Raw genomic sequence first — 23716 nt, 5'->3', positions numbered from 1 at the left:
CACCAGGAAGCTGAAACTCGGCCGCAAGTGAAACTTCCAGCAAGGCAATAACACCAAGCACACATCAAAATCAACATTTTGCAATTTCCAATTGCTGGTCAAAAGTAGTGCACTATATAGGGAATAGAGTTCCATTTGGGGTGCAGCCTGTCTGGGCTTTTATATTGAGAAATGTGATTAAAATTCAACTGCTAAACTGTCACTCAGGCTGTCAGAACAATACTTTTGCCATTGTCAAAGCAGGGGGAAATTAAACATCTCTGCAGAACAGATGGCCTTCTCTGGTTGTGGAATAGATGAAAAGTATTCAATCAAACATAGATTCATGTAGCTCCACCCTATAGAAGAAAGAAATAGAGAGAAACATACAACCCGTTATCTCTACCTTTTCCTCACCCCATCTTTCTGCATAATGATAACAAAGCCTTTTCCCTGTCATTTTAACTAAATAGTATATATAGAGTATACTGTAGGCCTAATCCTGTCATTCAGCCATCAAACCATTAACACATTTAACATTACACTGTACATTACCCTATCCCATCTGGACAAAAGGAATACCTATGTAAGAATGCTGTTCACTGACTATAGCTCAGCATTCAACACCCATTCAACACCCAGGGCCTGGGTCTCAACCCCGCCCTGTGCAATTGGGTCATGGACTTCCTGACGGGCCACCCCCAGGTGGTGAAGGTAGGAAACAGCATCTCCACTACGCTAATCCTCAACACTCCCCCACAAGGGTGCGTGCTCAGCCCCCTCCTGTACTCCCTGTTCACCCATGACTGAGTGGTCATGCACCCAACTCAATCATCAAGTTTGCAGACAACACAACAGTAGTAGGCTTGATTATCAACAATGATGAGACAGCCTACAGGGAGGAGGTGAGGGCTCTCAGAGTGTGGTGTCAGGAAAAAAAACTCTCACTCAATGTCAACAAAACTAAGGAGATGAACGTGGACTTCAGGAAACAGCAGAGGGAGCACCCCACTATCCACATCGAGGGCACAGCAGTGGAAAGTTTTAAGTTCCTCTGTGTACTGTACACATCACTGACAAACTGAAATGGTCCACCCACACAGACAGTGTGGTGAAGAAGGCGCAACAGCGCAGAGGCTGAAGAAATTTGAAGAAATTTGGTTTGTCAACTAAAACCCTCAAACTTTTACAGATGCACAATTGAGAGCATCCTGTCGGGCTGTATCACCCCTGGTACGGCAACTGCACCGCCCACAACCGCAGAGCTCTCTAGAGGTGGTGCAGTCTGCACAACACATCACCGGCGGCAAACTACCTGCCCTCCAGGACACCTACAGCACCTGATGTCACAGGAAGGCCAAAAAGATCATCAAGGATAACAACCACCAGAGCCACTGCCTATTTACCCTGCTATCATCCAGAAGGCGAGGTCAGTACAGGTGCATCAAAGCTGGGACCGAGAGACTGAAAAATAGCTTCTATCTCAAGGCCATCAGACTGTTCAACAGCCATCACTAGCACAGAGAGGCTGCTGCCTACATACAGACCTGAAATCATTGGCCACTTTAATAAACGGAACACTAGTCACTTTAATAATGCCACTTTAATAATGTTTACATATCTTGCATTACTCATCTGATACTGTATGTATATACTGTATTCTATAATATCTCTTGCATCTTAGCCTATGATACTGTATGTATATACTGTATTCTATACTATCTCTTGCATCTTAGCCTAAGAAGGCGCAACAGCGCAGAGGCTGAAGAAATTTGACATTGCTCATCCATATATTTATATTTATATATTCTTATTCCCATCCTTTACTTAGATTTGTGTGTATTAGGTATTCGTTGTGGAATTGTTAGATAGTACTTGTTGGATATGGCTGCACTGTCGGAACTAGAAGCACAAGCATTTCGCTACATTCGCAATAACATCTGCATGTGACCAATACATTTGATTTGATTTGAGACTGGAAATTGAGCTCAGGTGCATCCTGTTTCCATTGATCATCCCTGAGTTGTTTCTACAACTTGATTAGAGTTCACCTGTGGTAGATTCAATTGATTTGACATGATTTGGAAAGGCACACACCTGTCTATATAATGTCCCACAGTTGACAGTGCATGTCAGAGCAACAACCAAGCCATGAGGTCAAAGGAATTGTCCTGGGAGCTCCGAGACAGGATTGTGTTGAGGCATAGATCTGGGGAAGGGTACCAAAAAATGTCTGCAGGATTGAAGGTCCCCAAGAACAACCCGACCTCAACCCAATTGAGATGGTTTGGGATGAGTTGGACAGCAGAGTGAAGGAAAAGCAGCCAACAAGTGCTCAGCATATGTGGGAACTCCTTCAAGACTGTTGGAAAATCATTCCAGGTGAAGCTGGTTGAGCAAATGCCAAGAGTGTGCAAAGCTGTCATCAAGGCAAAGGGTGGCTACTTTGAAGAATCTCAAATTTATTTTTTTGATTTGTTGAAAACTGTTTTGGTTACTACATGATTCCATGTGCTATTTCATAAATATGATGTCGTCACTATTATTCTCTACAATGTAGAAAATAGTAAAAATAAAGAAAAGCCTTTGAATAGGTGTGTCCAAACTTTTGACTGGTACTTTATGTACTTTAATTTGAATAGGCCTGAAGGTGTCACAAAGGCTGTCTTCTGCTGGCTAGCAGGATCCATCTTCACCTGCCAGTAGCCACTTTCAAGATCCCAGGAGCTGAAGACCTTTGCTCCATGCAGTGACTCAAGGATTTCCTGGAGGTTGGGCATGGGATAGGAATCCAGGTGTTTTTGAATTTAGACATCAGTAGTCAACACAGAATCGGATGCTGCTACCCTTCTCCTTAACATGGACAAACATACTTACCACCTGTGTTTGTCCCAGTCTGTCTGTACAGACCTTTTGCCATTAGTGCAGGAGATTATATAATGCTTCCTTGGTGGATGTGTCCACAAGAGCCTTGATGTGGTTGTCAGATGGGCGATGCAACATATAGCCCTACCACTGATGATTCTTCACAGCTGGGCTCGTCCCATCTGACCTAGCCCTGGAGAAAAGGATGATTCTCATGCCGTCCTTCATGTCTCACTCCATACACGCATGTCCATAAGTTGAGTAATGTGCCAGTCTTGCACAGGAAGTCCAGACCCAGCACAATGGGGAAGGCCAGGAGGGACTTGTGCATCGTAAAGGTGTCCAGCAACCGTAACTCCTCCACAGGCAGAATGGCTTTGTCCATCTGCCAAGACAAACGCTTGCTCAGAGCATGGGGTATGGGGTTTCTTTGTAAGGTTCACCTTACAAACACCCTGTGTCCAACAATGGTTTACACTTCAACCCCTGCACCATCACGGGTACTATGATCCTGGCCAGGGGTTGTCTTCCCTGGTCACTAGAGCACTCAGGAAAAACTGCATTCCGATGGACTTTGGATCATGCTCCTTTGCCTTCATCTGGTGGCCACTTCTCCTGGTCCTTGCTGGGCCTTTGAACTGCTCTTTGCCTGCGATAGCATTAACCCCGTTCCAGTAGGTGGTCTGGCCTGACCAGTCACGTTCTATGAGGGTTCCAATCCGCACCAGCTCGTCAACTGTGTGGGCTGTCCCTTTGAGACTGCTGGCCAATTTCGGGTTACAATTTCCGAGTATCAGATTGATCATTTATTTTTCAGTGTGACCAGGCTTCCATAGCATACAAATAGTTCTGTACTGAAAAACGAAGTCTTGGATGCTCTCTTTTTGGCCTTGAATCCTGCCTTGAAGTCTTTTCTCTGCCTCAGGCTTCAGAGAGAAATTCCCTGAGGAAGGTATCAACCAGGTATCAACCTGTGCCACCAGTCTTTGGATGTGCACTGTAGAACAGTATTTATAGTTACCAACACCCCTTCATGTGTTAAAGGATGAAGAGCCAGAAATTCTTCACATTTCTCCCGATAGGTCAAAGGATCTTCATCATCCTACCGTCCTCCAAAGCTGGGAAACTTGACCTTCACTGGTAGTTTGTATTCGTGAACAGCAACGCCACTCTCTACCCAGCATCGGCCTCCAATTGTATTCTCTGTTACCCCAGTAGGCTCCCTTCCTGTCCTTAAACACACCGTGTCTCTTCTCTGTACAAACCCAGCATCTCTTCTTGCTGCAGACCCAGCAGCTCTCCTTGTCCCAGACACTGAGAAATGGACAGACAGCTTCATCACACATGGAGCTGCCACTTTCCTAGAAAGGTCCTTGAGTAATGTATCAAATTGTCTGTCTCTCCACGCCAAACAATCAACCATTGACTGCCTGATTTCTGTCATAGAGCATGAAAAGCATTTTGCAAGCGTTGGCATTTACGGTCAATATAGTGCCGGAGAACATCTTGCCTTACAGCATTGTAATGGAACGCCTGAATATCTCTTTCCACAGTCTTTAAGTGTGAAGTCAAACAATTGTATTCATCCTCTTCCTCATCATCGTTGTGGATCAGTTGCCTCAGGCCTGGGCCAAGGTGTGGTTCATCAGTAATCCCTTCTTCATCCTGAGAATCTCCCACATACAGTGCATTTAGTTGCTGTTAGATTGCGTACTGGGCTTTGTCTGATCACGAAGGGACCAGCCGTGGAAATCTAAAAGAAGCCCCTCTTCCTGCTCAAGGGGAAAATCCTCCCTCTCATGATGGATATCAACAAGAGTTGTTGAAGCAGCCATGGATAAGCAATTATCCTGTTAACAACACAGAGAACTATATCTCTCACTGTCCCTTCGTGGTTGCCATTTTCTGTAACAAACTTGCATAAACCACACAACCTTGTCAGAAATAAATATTAGGAAAGCTATTCAGTGCAATGGTGTATCGATAGGAATAATATGGGTTTCAACATAAACAACAAAAGCAAAGTACAATAATCAGCAACACATGAATAGACCTGTCAGAGCCAACAGTAACCATAAGAAAATCTTACTCCTACCAGAACCTCTGGTTGATTCTTTCAGTCCTTGAATGGAAGTCCAAATCCAAATCCATAGAAATATTTGTAATCCAAAGGAAAGAACCCTAAAAAATCAAACTAAAGGTTAATCCCAACGGAATCTGGATGCAAAGTCACAATCCAACTGAAAAAGGTAAAGGTCCAAGTGAAAAGGATGTCTCTGAACTATTCAGTGTCTATTATACCACCAAACAGTTGTTTGGGTGAGAATAGAGGACTAACTGGCACAGAGCAAAACAATGCCAGCTCTCTCTCAAAATAGGCTTGCAGACAAATGGCACCTGTGGCTTGGCCCACACCTCCGAGCACACCCATACCTGCAGCCTTAAATACCTACACAGAGCAATACATTATTTTCTGAAATTCATAATTTAATTTCTTTCAAGGGCAGCATATTATGCTTTCATGATGATAACGCATGTTAGAACGGTATGACACTACACATACTGTACCTGTCTATGTAACCGGTGTGAAATGGCTAGCTAGTTAGTGGGGTGCGCACTAACAGCGGTTCAATCGGTGACTTCACTCGCTCTGAGACCTTGAAGTAGTTGTTCCCCTTGCTCTGCAAGCTCTGGGCGTACTGCCATTGTCATCGTGACAAACCAAATAAAGCAGACGACTTACCACCTAAGTCGTTATCTGATCAAGACTTTATCTGATCACGACTGCTTTCAACATCTTAATGCTTTAATTCAGATGTTGAAAGCAGTCGTGATCAGATAAAGTCTTGATCAGATAACGACTTAGGTGGGAAGTCGTCTGCTGTATTTGGTTTGTCACGATGACAATAGAAGAACTAGAAAGGGTAATTTACCTAAAGAAAACGGTGTGCTTGATTAAGGTATCCATCTAGCTTTACTCAAGTGTGGCCCTGCTTCACGTTTTAAAGTTCGAATGACGTTTCTATTGTAAACAGTTTGAGCAGTAGCGCGCTAACAAATGATAACAATAAGTCAGAAATACACTACATGACCAAAAGTAGGTGGACGCCTAATTGTCGAACATCTCATTTCAAATCATGGGCATTAATATGGAGTTGGTCCCCCCTTTGCTGCTATAACAGCCTTTGCTTCTGTAACAGGCTTTCCACTAGATGTTGGAACATTGGTGCTGGGACTTGCTTCCATTCAGCCACAAGAGCATTACTGAGGTTGGGCACTGATGTTGGGGGATTAGGCCAGGCTCGCAGTCGGCGTTCCAATCCATCTCAAAGGTGTTCGATGGGGTTGAGGTAAGGGCTCTGTGCAGGCCAGTCAAGTTCTTCCACACTGATCTCGACAAACCATTTCTTTGTGCACAGGGCCATTGTCATGATGAAACAGGAAAGGGCCTTCCCCAAACTGTTGCCACAAAGTTGGAAGCACAGAATCATCTAGAATGTCATTGTATGCTGTAGTGTTAAGATTTCCCCTCACTGGAACTAAGGGGCCTAGCCCATTAAAATGAAATGAAAAACAGCCCCAGGCCATTATTCCTCCACCACCAAACTTTACAGTTGGCACTATGCATTGGGGCAGGTAGCATTCTCCTGGCATCCGCCAAGCCCAGATTTGTGCGTCGGACTGCCAGATGGTGAAGCGTGATTCATCACTCCAGAGAACACGTTTCCACTGCTCCAGAGTCCAATGGCGGCGAGCTTTACACCACTCCAGCCGACGCTTGGCATTGCACATGGTGATGTTAGGCTTGTGCGGCTGTTTGGCCATAGAAACACATTTCATGAAGTTCCCGACAAACAGTTATTGTGCAGACGTTGCCTCCAGAGGCAGTTTGGAACTCGGTAATGAGTGTTGCAACCAAGGACATTTTTACCGTCTTCAGAAAGGTAATTCGACTGCCAATGTTTGTGTATGGAGATTGCATGGCGGTGTGCTCGATTTTATACACCGGTCAGCAATGGATGTGGCTAAAATAGCCAAATCCACTAATTTAAAGGGGTGCCCACATACTTTTGTATATATAGTGTATGCGACTGTATTGACTCACTCTTATCACATTGTTTGAAGAAATGGAATTGAGCATTGGAAATACAAATAATACATGCAGGGTCTGTCTACTTCTGGACTAAACAGCATGGTCAACTGAGTTTTCAAAGTGAGTATTCAGTCCAGGAGTATGGGTAAACAGTCCAGGAGTCCGGGTAAACTACTCTTGCACAAAAATGTGTAGGTCTAATGCTCTTCTTCAGCTTGTTTCTTCTTGTCTAACTCACAAACCCTCTGACCTTCTGGTTGTATCATACAATGATACTCTCCACAAATTTGATTCCACAGCCCGTATCAGCTGACTCTCATATCTCAGTTACCATGGCAACACATGACCTGCCATGACCACTTTTGAATACACTGTAACCCATGATAAGTTGATTTTGTTATCATGGCCATACTCTATTCAAGGTAGAATGCCTGTGAGTAGAGTTTGGGATTTGGACTGTAGCTCGGAAACGGGCAAGGACATACTTAATTATGCTGGAGGATATTTATGACCTTGACACACTTTCACTTTTAAAATAATGACATAAGCTGGTGTTCATACCATAGACCGTTTGGTTTATATTGTAAAGGACTGTTTCCATGTGCAGTCCAGATAATCTTAGTCTTTCTCAATCGCATACAAGCAATTTTGGGGATCTGTGTTGAAATGTATCTACACTGAGTGTACAAAACATTAACAATACTTTCCTAATATTGAGTTTCACCTCCCACTCCCTTTTGCCCTCAGAACAGCCTCCATTTGTCAGGCATGGACTCTAAAAGGCATCAAAAGCATTCCACAAGGATGTTGGCCCATGTTGACTCCAATGCTTCCCACAGTTGTGTCAAGTTGGCTGGGTGTCCTTTGGGTGGTGAATCATTCTTGATACACATGGGAAACTGTTGAACATGAAAAACCCAGCAACGTTGCAGTCCTTGATACAAGCCGGTGCACCTGGCACTTACTACCATACCCCGTTCAAAGGCACTTGCATATTATGTCTGGCTCATTTGTCTCAAGGCTTAAAAATGGTTCTTTAACCTGTCTTCTCCCCTGATTGAGGTGGATTTAACAAGTGACATCAATAAGGGATCATAGCTTTCACCTGGTCAGTCTATTTCATGGAACGAGCAGGTATTCCTAATGTTTTGTACAGGCAGTGTAGTTTTGATGAATGTATTAATGTTTTGAGGAGGCAACTACATTTTTAAAATTATTTTACTGTTTTGCAAAGGCCACAGCGTTGTGTCTTGTGAACACTGTTTTGAAAAATATTTTTCAAAAAAATGCTTGTATGCGTTTGAGAAACACTGTACCAGTCTTTTTGCAGTGTTTCATGTAATCCAGTAGATGGCGATGTAGAAGTAGTTTTGAACCACTCAGGACATGGGCCTTAGGTCAAAAACAGAAAAGAATTTGCAGTATTAACATTTGAGGAGCCTATCAGAGACTTATTTTATTTAGAGATTCAGCATCTATTAGTATAATGTAATGTAACATTGGACACAGTCATAAAAGGTAACTCTTTTAATTTGAATTACAAACATAGACACCATCTACTCATTTGCCAAGAAACATCTCAATGTAGACCGCGACTCACTAAAAGCCAATTGGGGAGAAAACCCTCTTCAGGGACAGTAATTGTTTGTGTGGTATCTAACAAACTAAAATAACATTAATGTTGTTTTGGTGGCAAACACTCTCAATCAAAACTATATCATCCGCTTATTGAAATCATTTTAATATTCTGTAATATTAAAAAAACATTGCATTTATCATACAACAGATTCTACTGCATAGACCAGCGCACTTTTCTACATTCAACTCAAAAGTTAATATAGGAATAATCAAGATTAAGGTGTGTGAATAGTTATTGACATTATAATAGTTTATGGCTATCGGTACCTATTTTACAGTAATGTATATGCATGTAAGATTATTAGGTGACAGTATGGCAATTCAAAACACACACAAACAGTCAAATCTACCGCATATTTTCCACATACAGGTGGAGCCACTAAAGGTGCAAAACATTGCAATGAAATAATGAGTGAGTCGACACACAGCATCTTTTGGTTATCTGTTTAAATACAAAGAACATGGGGGAAAAATCGTGTCCTGCTTTGTCTGTCTGTGTGTGCTCGCTGGTGGCGAGTTACAGTGTGAGTATTGGGCGGAGCAGAAACAGGAGTAATGGGCGGAAGGGAGAACAGCAACACAGGTAAAAGCAGCACACCTCTGATCTCCAATGGCACAGTACCACCTCCCTCTTGGGAAGACAGCACCACTCTCTAAAAAACAACCTCCATTAGACAAAAAACAAGCCAACTCCACCCATCAATTTATATCTCTTGATTGATGCAGAACCAAGAAGTCGATTTGACCTGCTGCTAGGTGGGCGTTTGGTTCCTAGCACTCACTGGCCCGAGCTGTGGACAGAAAGAAAGATGACTTAATATCTTGAATCATTAAAAGCCATTCATTACCAAGCCATGTGAGATAACACAGACATACGGCTCTCCGTTGGGCAGCCATAATGATCATGTCATCACAGGCAAAACAGTGACAGCCATGGCTATAGTTCTGGACTGGACAAGAGTTTTTTGAGAGATTAAGAGTTTTTTGATGATGAGCACAATTAATATTAGCAGCACAGATGCGCAGTGCAGTTCTGTTCAGCAGTGGGAAGGATGTGCCACACCCAGCCTACATCAGCTGGTGAGCTACAGGGGAGCAAGCGATGAGTGTGGGCAGATAGGCAGACAAGCTCCGCTCCGGCTCTGCCTAAACAAGTTTTTTAATGAATTGTAATATTTGTAGCTACTTTTTAAGTAAATACCCGCAGTCAACTTGTGCAATACATTAGGAGATAAAGCAGATTGCGTTCTTCATTTCACGTGTCATATTATTTTACATTATGAAGCCCTACCGTAGTTCACTAGAACAGATGAGCCAGTCACGTGTTTGTTTGTAAATAGCACAACAGGAGAAAGCGGGAGCAGGTGAGTCCAGCTGTTTATTTGGTTTAACTTGCTAGTAAGCTAAGTAACTGGCTGAATTAACAAGAAGACGGGGCATCATATAGTGGTGCTAGCTTTCTACTGTGTTTGAGAAGTCAAAGCGCTTTGGATGAGTTATCTATACAGCTGTTACTGCTATCTTGATTTCCTTGCATGTGTTCTCCTCTCTGTTCTCAGCAGCCTCAGTCTGCTCCTCTGCTCTTTTCTCTGAGCAGAGCAGGCAGACAGGCCGTGGCCCTAACGACTCCACACAGACACAGCGTGAACACATGCTGCTCTAGAGAAAGCGGCAAAACTGAATTAATTTGCACAATTTCTCTTGTTGACATTTGCTTGTAAATGTCCAAACTCACCAAAAAGGACATTCAGTAGCTACTACCTATATACTGTATGTATAACTTCATGAACTGGATTGCCTGTCTTTGCTTTTAGTTTATTTTTGCTTGCACTCATTAGCATATCATCTAGCATATCAGCCTCCATGGAAATAACTATTACTTGTGTATTTTTTGTTGTTGTTGCGTTTTAATGGCCCCTTGTTTACTAAGGATGGATTGACGATATGAAAATCTGGATAGCGCTCAACTCTACAGGCGATTCTCTTGCTTCCCGTAGCTAGCCAGTCACCACCACTTCTAGTTAGCTACCCTTTGCCTGGTAAGAAACACAAGCTGCTTTGCAAAATTAAAAACAATAGCAGCATTGAATTTAAGAGTAAAACAACAGTCTAGCTATGTTTTAATAGTAAAGCAACAGTCTAGCTATGTAATAATAGTAAAACAACAGTCTAGCTATGTTTTAATAGTAAAACAACAGTCTAGCTATGTTTTTCTCTCCCTTGAGTATAGAAAATTAGGCTGTCTTTGAATTTGTAGTCTCGCTCAGCCCTCCCACTTTCCCCACTTGTAAGGGGTGCATATCTGATGGCAGGGAAGTCAGACGCAGGAGAAAAGAACTTGATAATAGCCGGAGCAGATTAATAGTAAAACCAACGGCATAGGAAATTCAAAGTATGGGCACAATAACCCGACGCGCACCAGTCATACAAAATGTGCACAAGCACTTACAATAAACAATACCACACAAAGACATGGGGGAAACAAAGGGTTAAATACACAACACATAATGAGGGAAATGAGAACCAGGTGTGTGGGAAAACGAGACAAAACAAATGGAAAATGAAAAATGGATCGGCGATGGCTAGAAGACCGGCGACGTCGACGGCCGAACACCGCCCGAACAAGAAGAGGCATCGACTTTGGCAGAAGTCGTGACACCACTGCATTTCATAGACAGGTTCTGTAGCCAACGAAGCCAACTCTACCTTTTTTCCTCCGAGAAACGGCTTGATTCTAGCCCTTGTCGTTCAAAAGATATGACCCATAATCCCAGCGCTACGTTTTTTTCTTTCTGTCATGCATTGATGGGCAATCTGGGAAGCATTCAGCAGGATGCAACATTTTGGAATGTTCAGATAGAAATATGGTATGTAGAACAAACATGCCTCTGACATGTTGAATAAGGAATAATGTTGGCTCTATTCATGGAATTTCTATCTGCAACATTCGAGAACGTTTTGCCTACAGTATATGCAGACATTTGGTGACACAGAAAGACAGGTAAAGGAATAGAAAACAATTTATTGACTAAATTCCTCTTGCCACTACACTATATTTGACTGGGTAAATTCGTCTGATGAGTCTAAATATGAGATTTTTGATTCCAACCACGTGTCTTTGTGAGACGCTGAATAGGTTAACTGATTTCTAATCCTTTTTCTTGAAGAGGATATTTTGTAATGATCACTCAAACATACCAGTCAGTTATATAAGTTCATTATATTCCTAGCCAAGACTTATGCATCCAGATGGCTAGGAATCATCCAGTGTAAAGTGTGGGCCAATCAGAGAGGAGATTGAGAGGTCAGGGGAACCGACCTTGGTCGTTGAGTGGCTGGGCGGCGTTGCTTCCTGACCTCCTCCTGCAGAGAGAAAACCAGCGTGTCAACTCACACTACATTTCATTATACATTATGACACCTAGCTACATAACACACACACATACACCTACCTGAAACGTACAGTTTCACACAAAGAATGTGCCCTGATCTGGACTGAACTGAGCATGCACTGATATGATAGATAATTTACCTTTTGTCCTGGTTGAACTTGCATCTGCAGTGTCCGCCTGTTATAAGAAGAAGGGTCACAAGTTAATCTGTGTCCTATGTTAATGTGAGCATGTGTAAATACATGCTATGACTGTGTCATCATGTGTGAGTATGAGTATGTGTATGTGTTTATGTGATGGAGTCTTACTGAAGAGGATGGTGATGCCGATCAGACACAGAACTGCTGCCAGGATCAACCCCCCAACACGTAGCCTGTGATAATCTGAACAGAGAGAGAGAGAGAGCGACCCGGAGAGAGAGCAGGAGAGAGTGCAGGAGAGAGCGAGAGAGAGAGTGCAGGAGAGAGTGCAGGAGAGAGAGAGAGCAAGAGAGATAGAGTGCAGGAGAGAGTGCAGGAGAGAGAATAATGGGAGCGAGAGAGAGTGAGAGTGAAAAAGCATTAATCATACACAGTAAGCCAGGGATGTTGAGAGTTGTTGAGTGTTCTAAAAGATGTATCTCTCTGCTCACCAAAGGTAAATGGATCCTCCTCCTCCACTGTAGGGGCAAAAACATGACAAATGTCAGTTTATACAGCATCTAGACACCTTCAAAAATAATACAAAGAACTGGAATGCACCCAACCTCAAAATGGGCAAATAGCGAATGGCCTACTTTACTTGTGAATCAATGATTTATCTGGAGACCATATTAATGCATGTCAAAAGATTTAGAGTAATAAAACTATGGAACGCTATTATGATAAATAATTGTCAGTTACATACTTTCTTTCTGCTCCTCTGCGAACACAAGGGACGCAACTGCTAACAGAAGAGACACAATGGTAAGCACACAGCATAATGCATTGACAACATGGCATCCCAACAATGTCCCAAACAAGTCAGCTTTCCGTCCCTGTGACAAGTGCACTTGTAACTTTAGTGGTCTCTCAACGGCTTTCACCTTGAATAGCACTGGAGAAGGTCAATGAATCTATCCTTCCTCTATTTAGTTCTAGATTGGTATACTATTCATATCCATAACCATATGTATTTCATAACATTACATAAACATATTCTCTCTCTCACTCAAAACATACAATAGTATCTACTGTGCTGAATACTGAGCCAGAGTTGTGAGTGAAGACTGGGCAAAACAAGATGAACAGAGATGGTAGCTTTGGGGAAACCTAAGCAGGAAGTGGTATTAATAGCTATGTATGATTGGTCTTTAAGACCTGCCACTCACATGTCAATAAAATCAAAGCAGAGATATTTGCCATCTTCAAACTCTCTTTCACCTGGAGAAGACAGAACATAAATAATTGAGGGAAACAAAGTAATGGCATAATAATATGATCATATTATAATATTAGGCTGACTTTATATGATAAAGTAGCTGACCATTATGACTGCAGTGCACCCTAGCAAATTGGCACTCATCCTCCCTGCCCTTTTCACACCCACATAAGCAGCTCTGCTGCTCAAAATTAAGAAAATAAATGTACCCGCCTGATTGTCTGAACAAGGCTCCACTTGTTAGAATTAAATTACCCTGGTCCCACTACCTATTTGATTTGATTAGACCTTTTCAAACCCGGGAAGCTAATGGCAGCTCATACAGTGCCCAAAACTGGCTCACACCAGTTCCAATGTCAACAGAGACCTGACACAACATTTAGCTTTCCCCTGGAGTCCCATATTTGATTTTGATTTGTACAAAATGGCTTCTGAGCAGCGTAACCCATGTGATCTTGAATGTTGCCCAGAGTGCTTTGCTTCATCTCATGCCAAACCTTCAAACCTAATTATGTTTCAGCTATTCCTTGTTGAATATATATTTTGGGCTATAATGTCTTTATAATCATATAACTGTCAAATGACATAAAGGAGTAGAAAATCCACAAGGGAAAAAATGCTGGATCATTGAGCATGGCTCCAGCGCCAAAACATAAAGTAACTAGACCCCAGTGATTTTCCATCACACCATATGAATAAAAGACAAAGAGAGGAAATCACCTCACCCATCAGCAACCACACACTAACAATAACCCACCCTCAGGTTTCTAAAGTATCCATGAGAGAAAGAGAGACAATGGCAACCACATAACAAACATGCTGGGGCTTGAGCAGAGTTCCAGGGGGTTGGCCTTCTTTGATCATACTCTGCCTAACATGATGGTTCTGGAAGGGCTGGATACTGATTTGGACAGGAATGGAGTCTCGAGGAGATTTGGTAGCTAAATCCCTTATGTCACAACTCTCACGCTCCCCTTTTGTTTCTGCTCATGATAAGGCTACATTTATTTTCCGTCATGTGGTGTACGCCACCAGCCACATACTGGACAAGCACCAGATACAATCTTCAAGGATTCAGAATCCCATTATTCTTCTCAATATATCCTATCCAGGTTCCAGGGTTTAAGAGGGTACACTACGCTACTAGACCATGTGTGTTGTGGTTTTTCACTATGAGCTAAAAGGGGTTTAAGAGTGTAATAGGCCTACACTTTGCCATTGCATAGCGAGTAGTATATGTTACATTACGTGAGTACCATAAATTAGTATGTTTTTGGTCACTTGGTATTTTCCTGCCATGGTAGTATAATGAAAAAACTACAACTACTATTTTGTCATTGTAGTACCATGGTAAAGTTTTGTAAAGGCAGCTCCTATAACAACACTACAGCTCCTATAACAACACTACAGCTCCTATAACAACACTACAGCTTCTGTAACTACAGCTCCTATAACAACACTACAGCTCCTATAACAACACTACATATCCTATAACAACACTACAGCTTTTATAACAACACTACAGCTCCTATAACAACACTATATATCCTATAACAACACTACAGCTCCTATAACAACACTACAGCTCCTATAACAACACTACATATCCTATAACAACACTACAGCTTCCATAACAACACTACAGCTTCTGTAACTACAGCTCCTATAACAACACTACAGCTCCTATAACAACACTACATATCCTATAACAACACTACAGCTTTTATAACAACACTACAGCTCCTATAACAACACTATATATCCTATAACAACACTACAGCTCCTATAACAACACTACAGCTCCTATAACAACACTACATATCCTATAACAACACTACAGCTTCCATAACAACACTACAACTCCTGTAACAACATTACATATCCTATAACAACACTACAGCTTCTGTAACTACAGCTCCTATAACAACACTACAGCTCCTATAACAACACTACAACTCCTGTAACAACACTACATATCCTATAACAACACTACAGCTCCTATAACAACACTACAACTCCTATAACAACACTACAACTCCTGTAACAACACTACAGCTCCTATAACAACACTACAGCTCCTATAACAACACTACAACTCCTATAACAACACTACATATCCTATAACAACACTACAGCTCCTATAACAACACTACAGCTCCTATAACAACACTACAACTCCTATAACAACACTACAACTCCTGTAACAACACTACAGTTCCTATAACAACACTACAACTCCTGTAACAACACTACATATCCTATAACAACACTACAGCTCCTATAACAACACTACAGATCCTATAACAACACTACAGCTCCTATAACAACACTACAGCTCCTATAACAACACTACAACTCCTGTAACAACACTACAGATCCTATAACAACACTAGAGATCCTATAACAACACTACAGCTCCTATAACAACACTACAGCTCCTATAACAACACTACAACTCCCATAACAACACTAGAGATCCTATAACAACACTACAGCTCCTATAACAACACTACAACTCCTGTAACAACACTACAGCTCCTATAACAACACTAGAGATCCTATAACAACACTACAGCTCCCATAACAACACTAGAGATCCTATAACAACACTACAGCTCCTACAACAACACTACAGCTCCTTTAACAACACTACAGCTCCTACAACAACACTACAGTTCCTAAAACAACACTACAGCTCCTACAACAACACTACATATCCTATAACAACACTACAGCTCCTACAACAACACTACAGCTCCTATAACAACACTACAGCTCCTACAACAACACTACAGTTCCTAAAACAACACTACAGCTCCTACAACAACACTACATATCCTATAACAACACTACAGATCCTATAACAACACTACAGCTCCCATAACAACACTACAGCTCCTATAACAACACTAGAGATCCTATAACAACACTACAGCTCCTACAACAACACTACAGTTCCTAAAACAACACTACAGCTCCTACAACAACACTACAGCTCCCATAACAATACTACAGCTCATATAACAACACTACAGCTTTTACAATAACACACAGCTAAAACAGAGAGCCTCCCTCTATCTTATAGCAGTGTCATACTATTTGGCATTTGGCAGCAACCAGGGAAAAAAATCCCCCCCTGGTTTCTTTCCAAGCGCACCCTCCCTCTCCCCAGCAATGTTGGTGAGGGAGAGGGAATGCAAGAAGCGGGAAGCTCTCCAAAAATCGGTCGTGGATGGTTTACGATTCAATACAGGGAGAGAGAGAGGTAGACTCTCCCGGGGTTCTTTCTTTCCACGTTTTCAGACAGACGCCAACACCCTTTTTCACTGACGCTCAACAGGTTTGCTCAGCTTGAAAATAGGCTGAGTTTAAATTGAAGTTGCATGCGCTGGAGAGGAGGAGGATTTTATTATTTGTTTGTCATTGGTTGCTTTCAATGACCTGTTGTTGCCACTATGACCCAATCACCTCTCCATACTCATACAGGTTCACTCTTCGCTCCCCCATAGTGGTGCCTGGACTCCCCCATGGTGCCTGGACACAGGAATCTAGCGTGCAGCTAATTTAGGAACAAAACATACCACTGAGACTATACCTTTGAGGTATAATAGGAACGCAAACACACTGGGAAAACATTCTAATGTGGTAAGGGACTGTGATAGAGCACTACAGTATTGCATGTATGTATTCATATTACATCTGGAATAAATAACATCTGATATTTAACCTATTTATTTCATGCTGTCAGAATTGTTGATTAAAAATGTTATGGGTCCATTCTTCCATGCTGTCTCATAACCAAAACCGAACCAGACAGAAACGAGTACCAGACATTTCTGTGAACGTTTTAAGTTAGCTGGGTAAACTATAGTCGATATTTGCTCATACAGTGTTGTTTGTCTGTCAGTCAGCCATAGATGGCTATTGAAACCACTCCTTGTTGTTAGTGTTTGATGAAGAAGTAGCTGCAGGAGCAAAGCAGGGCAATGTGTTCCTCTGGCTGCTCAATGGAGGGGGGGATGTGGCATACTATAGCCATGACTCATCCCTCCTACCCACAGCCACAAGGTCAACAATAGCAGCAACAGCAGCTCCACTGTTTAAAGGTTAAAGAAGTCATGCGGCCTTCCCTTCAAGGGAAAGACCTTGGTGTTGCTTTGCTGTGCTTCTGAGGCAGTGAGGCCTTGAAATAAGCTTTTCATATATCTGAAGTAAAGAGTGATGGTGTTGCTATGGTGAATGTATGATGAACCCTAATTATCTGAAACTGAGTCAAATTAGCCTTAAACTGAGGAAAAATAGAACCATGGCTTACCTATCATCTCTTGTGATTTGTAATGTCTCACAGAATAAATAAGTGTCCCACTCTGTGATCACACTGAATCTCTCATTTTTAATGAGGCAGTCTCTCTGAGGTCCTCACTTTTGAACGTTGCTCATCCGTATTTGAGGTCTAGACAAACATTGTGTATGATTAGAGCCGGCAGTAGGCGACCCACTGAAGGCAGTAGAATACGTTTAGCTTTTGAGTGTGAGATAACATTTATATGTCAGTTTTAAGTCCGTCTGTCAGTATCAATCACCTTAGCAACAGCACTGTGCTGGAGTAACCACAGTGAATAAAGATCAGTCCAGGATAACAGCTCTATCAGGCTTCTTATCAGCTGGGCTGTTTGCACTGTACCAGAACCCCAGATCCCTGTTATCACAGATCCATAAGCATAGACTTGAAATAGAACAACAATTTCATAATAACATGTCTGTCTACTAATCAATCATTCATTCTATTTCAAAATGTCTATTAGCTTACCCATGTCACACTAGTGAGCAGAACATAACTGAGCCATGTCGTACTGTGTTGGCATGGTTACGCATCACCATAGTTGCAGGAGCCATGCTGAAAAGGACAATGTAAAAATAAAATATCCAAGCCAGCACGGTAGCCTACGGTTTGGGTTGGCACAATAGTGTGTGAAGGGTACCACCAAGCTGTTGAACAGAATTGGTCATTCAAATGTAATTCCCCACACACAGCGGCATGTACACTGATGCATTTTCCATTATAGAAGGACAGCACCACAACTAGCCTACCAGTCCCAAACGTATTATCTTGCGACATTAATTTTATCAAATACTGAATATTCTGATCCAGTAAAAAAAAATAGATTTGCTAATGGGAGAGGACATGTAACATTAGTATCGCATCATTAAGGCTGACCACCCCTCCACCCATCAAAGCACAGCTGGACCACAGCTGGATGATGAGCACCACAGACATTAAAATCTGGCTCTAGAAAAATGTATTGAATACAATAAAGGAAGGACCACGTGTTCCGTTGTTTTCCATGAGCGTTATGCCAGATAAAATACTGAATATCACGCGGATTTAATTGGGTCCTCCCTCTTTTAGAAGAGTGCCTGGACACCAGTGCTAAACGGAATAGAAAGGAGAAGAAAAGTTGCCGATGGTCAAAATGTTGCTTTAAGCCTATAGGTTATGGACTTTTTGTTTGGATATTACAAACAACATCCAGAACACTGTTGTAGAACAGCCCGAGTAAATAACTGAATTCATAAAAGCAGGTTAACAAATACATCTGCGTGACGCAGAAACACGATTTATAATACTTGCACATGGCTCTGGCTCATATGCGCTCGTTCTGTCTGTCTCGCATAGGCCTATACTGTAGGCTACAAACTGAAACTATATTACATGCAGGTTCGATCTTTGTTCTATAAACATAATTCATAGCCTAATAAAGATTGTACCCTTTAGAGTATTTTAGTTAGGCTAGTCAACTTTTTCCCAAATCTGAGCAACTCTTGCCAGGAAAGAAAAGGATATGCCTATAAAGGAATTACATATATGTTAAGGTCTTACTAGGGATAGGCTACTACTACTAGAACATGTAGAGTGATAAGTTTGTCTTGGTCAAAGATGCGCTAAGCAAACATTTTAGAAATTACTTAAAACAAGATTAGCCTATTGTTGTCTTGAAATGAATAGAATAAATAACGGTTAACATACTCATACTTTTGATGAAACTACAGCTAAGCATTCACTCGAACTCTAATTGTTAGAAAACTAAAACTTACCTCCGACACGCGTTAAACCCAAATGGAGATGTGTGTAGGGGGGGGAAAAACAGGAAATGTCGGGCATGGAGCGACACACAATAGACGAACGTACTCTTGAGTCAGACAGACGCCAACACCCTTTTTCACTGACGCTCAACAGGTTTGCTCAGCTTGAAAATAGGCTGAGTTTAAATTGAAGTTGCATGCGCTGGAGAGGAGGAGGATTTTATTATTTGTTTGTCATTGGTTGCTTTCAATGACCTGTTGTTGCTATAACAAATATAGCAACAACATGTAAAAACTGTGATATGGAAGGTACCAAATCGAACATTATCACATCAATATATTCAAAATAGTTGTGTACAGTACCTGTTTTGGTTACATATTCTATCTTGAGAGCATGCACAGTGCACATCTCTGAATACAAACAGTTGTGCATGTTGTTTACTTCTAACAATGGTATCCAATGGTATTTATTTGGCTTTTCATTAATAAGAATTTGCACAAACAATTGAAGGCTAATCGTTTTAGCTCAGCTATAGCTAAATGAAATGTATTTTAGTTGTTCGATCATACATCTCACTACCACCGTAAAACACCTGAGAATAAACTCATATATTTGAGCCAATAAAGAAACAAAACAGTAAATAGATGTATTGTGGTCCACCCACCCTCCATCCGCTCTCACATCCATTCAGGTGTCATTACATTGTCATGGCCAGAGTCCTGCCCCATTCCCACCCCCGAATCTTCATCATTAGAACAACAGCAACCAGTTAGTCAGATTCCATCCTTTAGAGATGCTTAGAGTTCACTTGTGTCATCTTCAGATTTTCTTTTGTTGTTGTAGGGAAAAAAATGGAGATTGAAACAAGATTTAAAAAATTTTTGCACACACAGTACAACAGTACAGTGTAACAATCATATGAAAGGACATTTCTTATACAGTATAAATTATGTGAAGCATTTATGTAGGCCAGGTAAAGGGTTTATAAAGACATGGATATAAAATAGGCTCTTACTTGTTCTTTCTAGTGCATTTGGGATCTGAAGAGAGAATAATGAGATGTTACTACAAACACTGACAAAGTCTGGGTCTATCCTCTTGAGTTACATTCATTATGTAAGAACGTATTAGTAATTGGGCTATGTGTACTTACTAAGTAGGACAAACAAGCCACCTGCTACAAGCAAGCCTGCAATGATCAGGCCTCCAATTCGTAGTCTCTCATAGTCTGGGAAATTCAACATTCAACAGCTAAGAATCACACAGGCGCAATGATTCATCCAATGTCAGAAGCATATTTCTGATGCGCTCATGTCATTTCATATCCAATAAGAATATGGTCACTTACATACCACTATGTTCATTTTGTTTGGTGGTGGGGATTTATCAGTTCCATTTGAATGAGTGTAGAGGAATGAGCTACTTACTGTAAACAAATGGATCTGCAGACGAGAGAGGGGGGAGGAGAGAAAGGGAGAACAGAAAATTAACCTCAAGCAAATTAAACACATGTTGCTCTGACTGGCTGCACAGTGTGTGATTCTGGTTTAAGTGACAGTGATCAAATCTGCTGACAATAGTTAGTTCTCATTCACAGTCACTGAAAACAAGAACCTCATGAAAAACAGATGAGTCTAACAAAGAGCAAGTTTTGACCAACTCGTCAGACAACTAGAGACAACACTAAAGCAGATGTGTCTTACTTGCTTCAGTTTCCTCAAAGAATGCACAGAGAACTAGGAGAGAAAAAGAAGAATCATTTTTAAAACATTTGTCATTTGGTGGATAGATCTATGTGTATATGTAGTTTTGATCATGTTAAGGGTCAAGGTCAACTGTCATTTCTTGGAAGGACACAAAAGGTCACAAAATGTCAAGTGCATTAAAACAATCCTGCAACATTCTTCTAAGACTAAGCATAACTTGTCTGTTGTATCACAGATTTGTAGTTCCCACTGTAGCTTTCCATACTAATGTCCATAAAATCTTTAATAAAAATATTATTTTATTTTGCAGAATTCATCTGTTGCATTACCCCATACATCTTTATCATGAAAATGTCTGATTTACCTGTCAGCAAAACCAGAACTGAGAATTGTCCCATCTTGCACACAACCTGACTGGGAGCAAAATGAGAAAAGGCATCTATTATAACTGAATAACATCTCACAAGTCTAGGTCCAAGAGGCTTCTAAACAGCTTCTACCCTCAAGCCATAAGACTCCTGAACATCTAATCAAATGGCTACCCAGATTATTTGCATTGCCCCCCCCCCCCCCCCCCCCCCCCGCCCCTATTTTACGCTGCTGCTACTCTGTTATTATCTATGCATAGTCACTTTAATAACTCTACCTAAATGTACATATTACCTCTATTACTTTGACTAACCGGTGACCCCGCACATTGACTCTGTACCAGTACACCCTGTATACATCCTCACTATTGTTATTTTACTGCTGCTCTTTAATTATTTGTTACTTTATTTGTAACTTTTTTTTAGGTATTTTTAAGCATTTCACTGTAAGGTCTACAGCTGCAGTATTCGACGGATGTGACAAATAAGATTTGATTTGATTTGACATACCAGTAACCATTGGGGTCATTCCTAGAATTTAACACCATCTTGAATTAACCCTTTTTATTCCTAGCTGAAGAGGGATAATACTGTATGATTATACTCGTATGATCAATAATTAACTAATGTAATTAAAACCATTGTGTCTATGTTGCCCTCCTGCACAGTCCCATCCTTGTTCCCAAACACAGTGAGCATAAAGGGGCAGAATGTCCTTGGGGTGTGAGACAGACACCGGGACGCAGCGGGAGGGCATTGTGGGTGTTTGGACAGAAAACAGCTGAGGGAGGAAATGTGGGGCGGACGCCACAGGCCTCAGGACACCCTTGGCTCGACCTTGGTCACTCACTGGGGTTTACACTGCAATGTTTTGGAAATATAGAAATACGACACCCATCTCCTTCATTCTGGTAAAAACTAGTTTGTTTTACAATGGACAATTCCACTATTTGAAGACCAGGTCAATGCTAGTAATCCAACTTTTCCTATCAGATTTTTTAGAATGAGTTTTCTAGTTTTCTAATGCCCTCATACACAGTAAGATGTGGTCGTAGATTACTCTACTTCTCAACTCCAACTGACAATGATGGTAACTAGTCCTACATCAAAATACTATTATGTTTATAGTTCACATCAGAGCATTCACTTAGAGCATTGACACACACGACACTGAAACATAACACATACATTTGAACTTATAGAGGGAAACAGAATATTTCCGATCGTATTGTACTATCATATTCCAATATGCCCAGAATGCCATTTTCCCTGTTGCAGACTAATAGTAGTGAAGGTCACCATGCTGATCAGCATGTCTTCACTCAAGGTCAAGGATACCTATACATATATTTACTACCTGACAACTGCCTTTCGTAGGGAACACACCAACCTAGCTCAACTTTCTGAGAATATTTAGACTTTACAAGGTGAATTTAGATTGACCGTCCAACTATATACAAAAATCACCATTACATCCATACAATCTTCAGAACCTAATGGTGCTATAGCAACACCTCACCCTATGGATGTGTAAGTGATCGTAACAACACAGATGGTTGTAAAACAGGGCCTGGGAAAGCCAGTGAATCCCCTTCTTACCTGAGAACGAGGTCTGTCTTGGCAAGGTGTCCGGGGATGTCTGCTGGGTAGCTCAGGTCGTCCTGCTGACTTTTCTCTTTCCTTTTACCTTGAGGAATAGCCCCTCCTTTTTGTTGTCACCTTAAACACACTATAGGACGATGGAGATCCCGTGTGCAGGACGTGTGCGGTGCATCCAGGTGCACTGTTGTGCCCCAAACACAGGCCTGTGCCCTTCTGTTCAGGGTTAAAAGGGACGAGGTACTGAGTTGCCATACCAAGACCTACTGAGCTCTCATACTGATCACTATTTCATTGAATCTCTTTCGGTGGATACGCTTTATGGTCAGTTATATTAGACTTTGTGCATGTCCTACTGATAAGCAGAATGAATGCTAGAGAAGCATACGGTTTGAGCTGGAGAGAAATGGATTTTGGGTCCGTCCTTAAAATATTTGAATGCCTTACAATAAATCTCCATGATTACGCCACAGTGAGATACATTAATCCAGGAAGTTTCCTTCCAGTCCAGTAACCATCCTGTCAGCCAAGAACCTTTCAATGTCATTCTGAGACATTCTAAGAGGACATTCTAAAAAGACAATCTAAAAGGA

General features: G+C 41.5%; 1 protein-coding gene and 1 long non-coding RNA gene across 10 annotated transcripts; both read right to left on the bottom strand.

The window, feature by feature from the left end:
- Positions 1–8449: 8449 nt before the first annotated feature.
- Positions 8450–19644, bottom strand: LOC139573452 (phospholemman-like). Of its 6 annotated transcripts, none has more exons than XM_071396907.1 (10): positions 19462–19602; positions 18176–18262; positions 17949–18064; positions 13316–13367; positions 12853–12891; positions 12599–12625; positions 12276–12350; positions 12108–12144; positions 11895–11938; positions 8450–9366 (listed from the first exon to the last, which is right to left on the bottom strand). In XM_071396907.1, exons 2-10 carry the CDS (start codon positions 18177–18179, stop codon positions 9347–9349), a joined length of 414 nt encoding a protein of 137 aa, XP_071253008.1. In that variant the 5' UTR covers positions 18180–18262; positions 19462–19602; the 3' UTR covers positions 8450–9346. The 6 variants fall into 6 exon arrangements, with proteins under 6 accessions (XP_071253008.1, XP_071253009.1, XP_071253013.1 ...); XM_071396908.1 differs by having other exon boundaries at positions 12853–12888; XM_071396912.1 differs by lacking the exon at positions 17949–18064.
- Positions 19645–19652: 8 nt separating this feature from the next.
- LOC139573453 (uncharacterized) lies at positions 19653–23233 on the bottom strand. Of its 4 annotated transcripts, none has more exons than XR_011674600.1 (7): positions 23124–23233; positions 21521–21570; positions 21154–21186; positions 20799–20892; positions 20604–20678; positions 20466–20490; positions 19653–20278 (listed from the first exon to the last, which is right to left on the bottom strand). It is a non-coding gene; the product is annotated as an uncharacterized lncRNA (long non-coding RNA). The 4 variants fall into 4 exon arrangements; XR_011674601.1 differs by having other exon boundaries at positions 20803–20892; XR_011674599.1 differs by having other exon boundaries at positions 20878–20892.
- Between the last annotated feature and the right edge of the window lie 483 nt (positions 23234–23716).

This window comes from Salvelinus alpinus, chromosome 4, assembly GCF_045679555.1.
Source record: "Salvelinus alpinus chromosome 4, SLU_Salpinus.1, whole genome shotgun sequence".
NCBI classification, from domain to species: Eukaryota; Metazoa; Chordata; class Actinopteri; order Salmoniformes; family Salmonidae; genus Salvelinus; species Salvelinus alpinus.
Note: the sequence above shows the minus strand (reverse complement) of the source record. Positions and strands in the feature narration are given on the sequence as shown.